The 9080-nt window shown below is 32.7% G+C and overlaps 1 protein-coding gene across 8 annotated transcripts in view; it reads left to right on the plus strand.

Annotated features, from left to right (window-relative positions):
* Nucleotides 1-9069, plus strand: part of ANKIB1 (ankyrin repeat and IBR domain containing 1) — a 56152-nt gene extending 47083 nt beyond the window's left edge. For 3 of the 8 annotated variants that reach the window (XM_026722727.2, XM_087916957.1, XM_087916958.1), the window contains 3 exons: nucleotides 1532-1643; nucleotides 5257-5390; nucleotides 5602-9069. In XM_026722727.2, the coding sequence (XP_026578512.1) occupies nucleotides 1532-1643; nucleotides 5257-5390; nucleotides 5602-6345 (990 nt within the window). In that variant the 3' untranslated portion in view covers nucleotides 6346-9069. The remainder of the gene's footprint in view (nucleotides 1-1531; nucleotides 1644-5256; nucleotides 5391-5601) is intronic. The other 5 variants (XM_026722733.2, XM_087916960.1, XM_026722732.2 and 2 more) reach the window with 5 other exon arrangements.
* Nucleotides 9070-9080: the final 11 nt, after the last annotated feature.

Here is a 9080-nt window from a genome sequence, read left to right on the forward strand (position 1 = left end):
TATCCATCACATTCTGAATTAGTCAGAAATTAAAGCTATTTATGCTTATGTGAAATATATACTATTTCTGGACAACTAATAAATATTGCTGATATGTCTACAATGACTGTTCAGAAGTCCACCCTTGAGTTCCATTGCTACTGTAGATGTGTACTCATATTTTTGAACTGTGTTCTTGATTTTTTAAATAAAGAATACTTATCAGTTAGGACTAGGTAGACTTCTTTTTTTCCCCAAAAGTTTTTTATTTTTTAAATTTTATACATCTTTTTACATGAGCAACGTTTCCAGATTATAACACTTGTACATAGTCATACTTTCATTTCCATTAATCTTATATAATATTAACTCATATCATTATCCATTTCATTCATCTTAAAATAAATTTGCATTTCATATTTCAGTTCATTGATTCAATATCAATATCATTTCATCCATACATAAGTTTTAAAATCTTTATCCCCCATTATTTCCATTTTCAGCTTACCACCTATTTTATTTTACATTACACATCATTATTATGGACTAGATACGCTTCAAAATAATTTGGACTGCAGATTTCTATGGTCCTTCAAAAAAATAAAATAAGACAAAACAAAACAAAAGAAAAAGTGACTGAAAATAATTCAACATTCACCCTATTTTCATTTTGAACAAAAAATGTTCCAGGCTTTCACAGAACTGAAAGTCAAGAATTTTTTTTCACATTACATGATAAGTAGGTTGATGAGAAAATATGCTGATTAGATCAATTGGACATTTCTGAATATGACTGATTCATGACAATGAGTTTGCTAGGATGCTTAGTCCAAAGGTATAATTTATCAATACGACACTCGCTAAAACTGCTGCAGGTTATTTTGGTAATTAGGTCATCAGAAAAGAACACTTGATAGGCTGAGCTAGTACATTTGCTGAGTGTTTAACAGAGACATCAGGAAATTTTTGTTGGCAATACTTATTTTATTATACAAAAAGTAGACGGGAAACAAAAGTCTGTTCATCTACTCTCCTATTTTGTTATCAGTACTGATAAAAGAAGAATAAGAGCATACAATATCAGTTTCACTAATGCAGGCTCAGAGTTTATATTGAATTTATTCCCTAACATCAAATATATCCTCAATTTTTAAGGATATTGAATTTAGATACACACACACAAAACACAACATACACATACACACTCAATTATATATAAAATAATACATGCCTATATTATACTAAGCTGATTTAGTTTAAATTCATAGTCTTGAAATACTCATCAAAATGCAACCACTTATGCAGCAGTAGCAGCTTCATTGATCTAGTAGCTGAATTTATTTAGCAAATTTATGTATTTTCTGGAGTTTTATTTACAAAACCTGCATGGTGTTGGTTGCTACTTAGTTATTTACTTTTTATGAAACAGGTGATTTTATAGTGCATAAAATCACAGGGAGTATTTTTTTTTCTCCATTAAGCGTGCTGTTTGTTGTGCTCCAAATATACTACTGCATGCTTCCCTGTATTTTGTAACGTTTGGTTTATGCAGGAATATGCTGAATTTCAGTATCGGAGGAGACACAGACAGCGCCGAAGGGGAGACATGCAGAGTCTGCTGAGTAATGCTCCAGATCCTGATGATCCAAGCGAGAGTACACTAGGTAACATTTTCTTATAGTGTCTTTATTTTCCTTTTAACTTGCTTGAAGTTCTGTTATTTAATAAGAGGTTTAATGCTGGGCTATCATTTAGTTCTTTTTCAAGCAAAAAGAGGTGATTCGTTAACATGATTACCATATTAATCGCCAAAGAGAATTCCTTGTTTAAGTCCTCAAAAGGAAAGCAAAACATTTGAAAACAGATACCATATTTCTGACTTTGACAAAATGAAAATTAGAGACACATAGAAGTATGCTTAACAAGTGTAGGATTCTCAGAATTTATTAGATTACATAAAGATGGAAATAAAGATGGAATTTTATCTTTCATAATAAATGGAGAATTAGATCATTTTCGTCCTTTCTGCTGTGTTAAAAAAAGTATAAAGCATCATTTGAGGTGCTTTCTATTTTGTCATTCATATAGAATCGATATCTCGATATTTTAGAAATTTGTCTTTTTAACATTCTTAAAAGTTAAATAAGATATAGAACCATCTTTAAATTAAAAAAATAGACATCAAAGGAAAAAATAGAAAATGGAAAAGACAATACAAACTAAATCCTCAATCAATAGCATAATCTAAAAAAAAGAAAAAGAAAAAAGAAATTACATTACATTTTATACTTATCAATAGTCACTGATTTACTCATACAATATTATAATGTAATCAGTACAAAATTTTGTTATAAAATATCACAAAATCTGATATAGTAACACGTATTGCTTTATCTGATTAGTAGAAAATGCTATTTTTCTGAATACTAAAATAGGATTATTTATATAATAGTAAATACTAAATACAAAAAATAGAAGATACTAATTGTCCTTTTCCAGAACAGATATCCAACAATTATTCCCTGACATTTGAAATAATACCAGTATTACATTTCAAATTTCTCAATATAATTCTTTAAGTCACCTCCCAGCTTGATATAGTTTAGTGAGATCTAGTCTTAGGCACAAAGACAACTGACTGGCCTTGGACCAATCTCTCAGCCCTACGAAGAAAGCATTGGGGAAATCAAAAATCTTGCCAGGAAACCTGGAGAAGCTAATCTAAGCAGTCACCATGTGTCAAAGCCTGACTTTTTTCCCCCCAAATTTTGTTTTATTTCAATCTACATATAACAACAATACATTAACAGTGTGGCATCAATATATCATACATCTCTCATTGCATATATTCATATTAATTCATACTTCTTCAATATTTATTTTCAACCTTACTCCCTCCAGATGCCTACCACCATATCAGTTAAACATACCTAGTAATTCCATTATTCAATTTTCTCCCTGTTTTCATTTTATTTTTTAAATAAAAAATTCTCATTTGGCAAGCAGTATGGTTCCAGGTTTCACATCTCAATACAAACATGACCATAGTTACCTATTCATTTTATTTGTTTAATTTCATATTACATCATCCTTCTCATTATTAAATATTAAGCTTATCCAATCCCAATTCATATTCTCTTATCTTATTTTACAATATTATCTAAAATTCTCATCTCAATTCTATGTTCATTTATTCAATTCCAAATCCTAATATATCTCCGTCCATTTTTCTTAGTATATTCTCATAGCTTATTTTACAATGTTATCTAAAATTCTCATCTCCTTTCTATTGTCATTTCTCATGTTATTTTTTTCTGTCACATTTGTCATTTTATCAACCCTTATCTGTAAATATAATTGTCCCCTCTAGTTAATAATTCAAACTAACCACCTTCATTCTTCCTTAATATTAATCTCCCTATCTAATATAAAACACACACACACACACACACACATATATATATATATATTTATATTCATATATATTTCTCAGATTCCACATTATATTTTCTCTATAAATCATCTATATATTATAAAATGCTATTTTCAATATATTCTTATACACCCCAACATATTGCCTTGTGGAATCCCCTTCCTTATCCCTTTTTTTTCACCATTATCTCTCACACTTTGAACAGTGTACCTTCTTTTCATCCTTGTTTGTTTCCTCTTCCTCTTTATTTTCTGGTCCTTTCTCTTAATTCCCTTTTTCCCCATTCTTATTCCCCCGCTTTTCTCATTCCAGTTATTAAACTTTTCTCTCTCCCTCTTTTGATATTTCTTTTGCACTTCCTTTTTCTCCTTTTTCCTTCTCTCTTTAACCATTTTCTGAACCATTCTCGCTTTTATCATCGCATTAGACCACAACTTTTTTATTCTAATTCCTTTTCCCCCCTAAATAATTGTTGTTCATTTTGTCATTCTGAGTTGGCTTCTTCTTTATAAAACTCCTCCTCCTCTGGTTTATTATATTCTTGTGTATGCTAAGTCACCATTTCTAATTTCTGGAATACATAGTTACACATTTCAAATTTGATTTTGATCATGTCCCTTTTATTTTGCATATCCGATCTTATGTCTTGTAAGTCCAGTCTTATATTAACAAGTAGCTCCTCCATTACATCTTCTCCTTTTTTCTTTTTCTTTCCTCTTCCTTAATAGCTGAAATCCTCTTTTTTAGTAGATATATTCAATCCCAGAGTCCAGTATATTATTTCAGCCAATATCTTTTGAGTTTATTTTCAACAATTCATACTCTTGAATCTTTATTCTAAATCCTCTAATTGGCCTCTCAACTGTTTCCCAAATTACTGGCAATAGTAAAGTTCCTTTTATTTTCTTTCAAGTTCCAAAATCCAAAGTCTCAAAAAGACCAGACACTCATTTTAAAACATACTAAATTTTTCCTGTACCATCAGGTGCGCTCTTGAGTCTTTTTCTTTTAAACTTTTTAAATTAAATATAATATTTTTATTAAGCTCGCTAATTTCAATCATTAACTATTCTTTTCAGTACACTCAATTCCAGCATTTAGTTATGCTTTTTAAGTGCCCACAGTTCAATATCTGTCCAGTTTATTTTTTAAACCTTTGTTGTGTTAATGTATTTTCCTTTAAATTTCTCCTCCAGATTAGTCCAATAGAATAATCAAATCCAAATTTAAAAACCAATGTTCTTTCTCACTTTCTCTGTTTGATGCTTCCACACACTTTCCTTCAAAATAGCCCTTTAATTTGATACCAGGGTACCTCAAAAGCGATGTCCTTTGCCTGGTTTATACTCTGCTTGCTACTTCTCTCTCCAGCACAAAACTTTGTTTCCCGGAATGTTCTTCGTCTTCATGGTGGCCATTTTAAGACCACCACTGCAACTTGCCTTCAGGAGGGATTTTCCTGTCAGGGAGGGGAGTTGCGGCTCCCCTCGACCCTCCAGACGATTTCCCCCTTCTTCATCACCCCACCAGGGTGGTTCCAGTCCCCATTGGGACCCTCCAGCAAGAGAGCTCAGGCGAAACTGCACACAATCACAGATTCCATACCGACACGGACAAGAAACAAACCGGAAGTCCCGGCAAAGCCTGACTTGAAGGCACTCCCTTCCCAAAATTATTAAAAGAATATTTGCTAGGTATATATGTGAGAGAGAGAGAAAGAGGGAAGGAGGGAGGGAGGGAGAGTGGAAGGGAGGAAGGGAGAGAGAGATGTCTCAATGGATTAAAAGTGTTGGGAGAAAAGAGAAAAGTAATCTTGTATTAATTTGTAAACTTTCCTTGAGCAGATACGCAAGAAGCTGGCAGTAACAGAAGACACGGTAATTCCATGGTGAGTTCAGCTTCCATGAGTATCCTTCACAGCTCTTCTCTTCATGACTATACTCCTGTTAGTCGCTCTGAAAACCAGGATTCTCTGCAGGTATAGTCTTTTATCTTTTCTTTACTATTTTAATTCTTTAGCTTGTATCTTATCTATCTTCTAACTTCATCAGCTTATTAGAAAATATATATTATTAGTTATGGAACTGACTACATAACAGATTTCAAAAAGAGTCTTAGCCGAAATAATCATTATTGATTATACTGGCATACAGTATATAGGCATTTCTTAATTTTGATATCTCTTATAGGCTCTGAGTTCCTTGGATGAAGATGATCCAAACATACTTCTTGCTATTCAGTTATCATTGCAAGAATCTGGCCTAGTTATTGACGATGAAACTAGAGACTTCCTGACTAATGAAGCTTCATTAGGAGCAATAGGTACTTCTTTGCCTACAAGGTTAGACTCTGGCCCAGTAAATGTAGATAATCCAAGAGCAGCTCTAAGTAGCACTGAACTTTTAGAACTTGGTGATAGCCTGATAAAATTAAGTGCAGACAGTGATCAGTTTTTGACAGACCATCTTAATTCTCGCACTTTCAATAATACAAGAAGTGGCTTATATTCAGCATCTGGTGAATCTGACTCAGGTAGCCAAGATCTTAATATAAATGAAAATCTCCTTGGAAACATAATGGCTTGGTTCCATGACATGAATCCTCAGAGTATTGCACTCATTCCTTCCGCAATTACAGAAGCAGATGATGATTCACAGCAACCCAGTACTGAAGAGAGGTTAATGGATCAGCCACAAGTAAGACAAGATCTTCTAGAGGAAAATGCACCTTCTGAAGATGCAGTCAAAAGTGAAGGCAGAAGCACTCAAAGAGAAGAAGGTGCTACTGCTGCTGGAAACATTAGTTATGGAGATACAGTGCCACAAAGTGAAGACACTTCTGGAGACACGAGCAGCCAAATTGTAAATTCAGATGTTTCTCATCAGACATCTAAAACTTCAGCTGAGTGGGCTGAACGTGTGCATTTGGTGTAATTACAAAAAGTCTTGGGGGGTGGGGAATGAATAATTTGTGGAGCCAAAATGATTAGGCAATTATCAGTGGTACAATATATATAATGGAAACTTTGACCAATCCTAGCAGAGCTGAGTTGTTTACCCGAAGTGTAAAAATGGGATAAATAGAAATTTCCTTGGAGTTCTTTATGAAGCTAATTTGAACCTTTCAGGGAATTTCTATTGCATTGGACAGTAAAGCGGTTTGCTTGTTTGGAGGAAGTAGAAAGCTTGTACTCCATCTTCCCAACACAATGCATTATCTATTTAGCCTTAGGCTGATGATCCTTAACTTGAAAGGGGAGATTAAAGGCTTCCTTAATGCATTATTTAAAGAAAACATTTTCTCCTTTTTCTCTTATTTGTCTTATCCTTTAAAAAGGTTTAGCACTAAAATTATGTTTTGCTTTCCCCAATTAATCAGTAATAGTATGAACTGAGGTAAAGTGAACCTTTTCTAATTAGAGTAAAATTTTTATGTTTATGTACCAGTACAGATGTGCCAAACTGAGGAGCAAATCAACATAAAAATATGCAGTATTGTTTTTTTAATGCTAACTCTTACTTTTAATGATGTAAAGAACACATAGGCATGCACAATGACATGCACACATACACATACACATACAGGTTTTTTTCAAATTTCATTCGTATTTATCACCATTATGATTGCATTAACATAATTTTATTTTAATTAAATGTAATTCTGCTATTAAAGACAGTTATTTTAAACAGCCGAGTTGGCTCGGTTGAAAAAACATTTTAATAAAAGTGCAATCTTCTAATCATTCTATACACTTTGAGTGCAGTTGCTTTGAGCAGTAACATTTTACAAAACAATGAAGTCTGCAACTTTCTGAATCTAGAGACAGCCTCCTTGGCCCCGAAAGATTAATAATATCACAAACATGTTACTGTGCCTTTGCCTAAGCTAAATAGATAGTTGACACAGTTAAATGAATATTAGTTATTTGTTCTGGAGTATACTATGGTATGCTACGAACTGCAGAAACCTCCATAAAACCACTCATGGCCTTTCCTTTCCACTCAATACCTATATAGGGTATAAGCCTTCCCCATACAGGTATAGCATGCACACCTAGAAGTATCCCCATAGGATTCCAGAGAGCCTTATTTTTCTCCTTCTCTCCCTATCCTATCTTTGTCAGCATGCATTTGAGGGCAGTATAGCATCTGTGAGCATCTGTGTGTGCCTCCTATATCTCCATCCAGCCTACTTGTTTCACTCTGTGAAGTTGTATGAGCTTCAGCTGAAAAGAGAGGGAAACACAGGAATAAGAAAGTGTGTTTTTCTAACACACACACACACAGAGCCACACAGAAGGACATGCTCTGCGAAGTGGGTGTCAAATTCAACTGTAACAGACAAATTCCTTGTTTGCAGACACTATAGCTGCGCGGGGAGTATCATACCTTATATGTCAACATTTTTACAGAAATAATAAAACACTACAATGTATTCTTTTCAATTGCACAATATTCATTTAATGTATGGTTGGTGTTTCATATTTTGTAAAAAAAAAAAAAACACCAAACGAAACCTTCCCTAATGGTGTCCTACTGTGAAGAAAAGTTTTGTTGAAATTGGCTTAAAACATCAAAACCTCATTGTAAATTAGTGATGCAGATTGTAACTTTAACTAGAAGTAATTGTTTTAAATTACTGTTTTGCTTGCAAATAATCAAAGTCTAGGTTAATAGAAGCAAAATGAATGAAATATTCCATTTCTTTTTTGTTTGACTTGATATGAAAGATCGACTATGTCTGAGACAAAAACTTGCTACTGATTGTGTACAGTAAGGTATTTTCATGGCAGAAAAGGTATATATATTGATTACTGTGTGTTACAAAAAAAAGTGTTAAATCCTTCATTTAAGCATAACTGTTGGGATCTTGCAGTCCCTGTGGCTCATAAAATTAAATATTAACTATTTAATCCATTTTTTTAAAAAAACACTCTCTTTCTTGACATTTATTTGGAAGGAGTAGTCTGCTTCTGTTATTATATGCTGTCCATTATATTTTTAGCTTGGCTTCTTATTGCCCTGTCCTGAAGGTATTGGTGTTGAATCCCTTTTTCTAGCCTTGGAAAATTATCTCTTTAAAATGCTATTACAGAATCCTTTCTAATTTAAAATAGATCTTGAAGACACTATCGCCACTAATTGGTCTTACATATTTTAAATACACATGCAGCTTCTTGAATTTTAATTTCCAAATAGAATATCACATGGTTTTGTGTATTGCATTAAGATGTCTTGCAAAGCTAAGAAAAGATATATATGAGTGCTTTCTGTGATGATAGTGAAGTTTGTGGGTTCTGGTTTTCTGTAACTTGGTTTAAATTGTGAAGTATACTCCATTGTTAAATTTATTCTGAGCATGAAATTTAGCATATTAAATTTGTATTTTCTTGATATTTAAAATTTAAGACCATCCCCCTAATTGAATTTAGAATTCTGAAAGAAAGTTTGGCAAGCCTATTTTGTAATCCAATTAATTTTATAAAGAAAAACAAAACTACTATAATCTTGAAAATGGTATTTGCACTTTCATAGTATATACTTGATACATTCCCACTTTATATACAGTAGGATACTACAACCTTATAGATGTTTGGCCAAATGAATGCTATTAATAATATGTAAAATTTTTGATTAAACATTTATTACTTAAACTAATTCCTTTTATC

Source organism: Pseudonaja textilis, chromosome Z, assembly GCF_049901715.1.
Source record: "Pseudonaja textilis isolate UNSWEBS1 chromosome Z, rPseTex1.2, whole genome shotgun sequence".
In the NCBI taxonomy this organism is placed as follows: domain Eukaryota; kingdom Metazoa; phylum Chordata; class Lepidosauria; order Squamata; family Elapidae; genus Pseudonaja; species Pseudonaja textilis.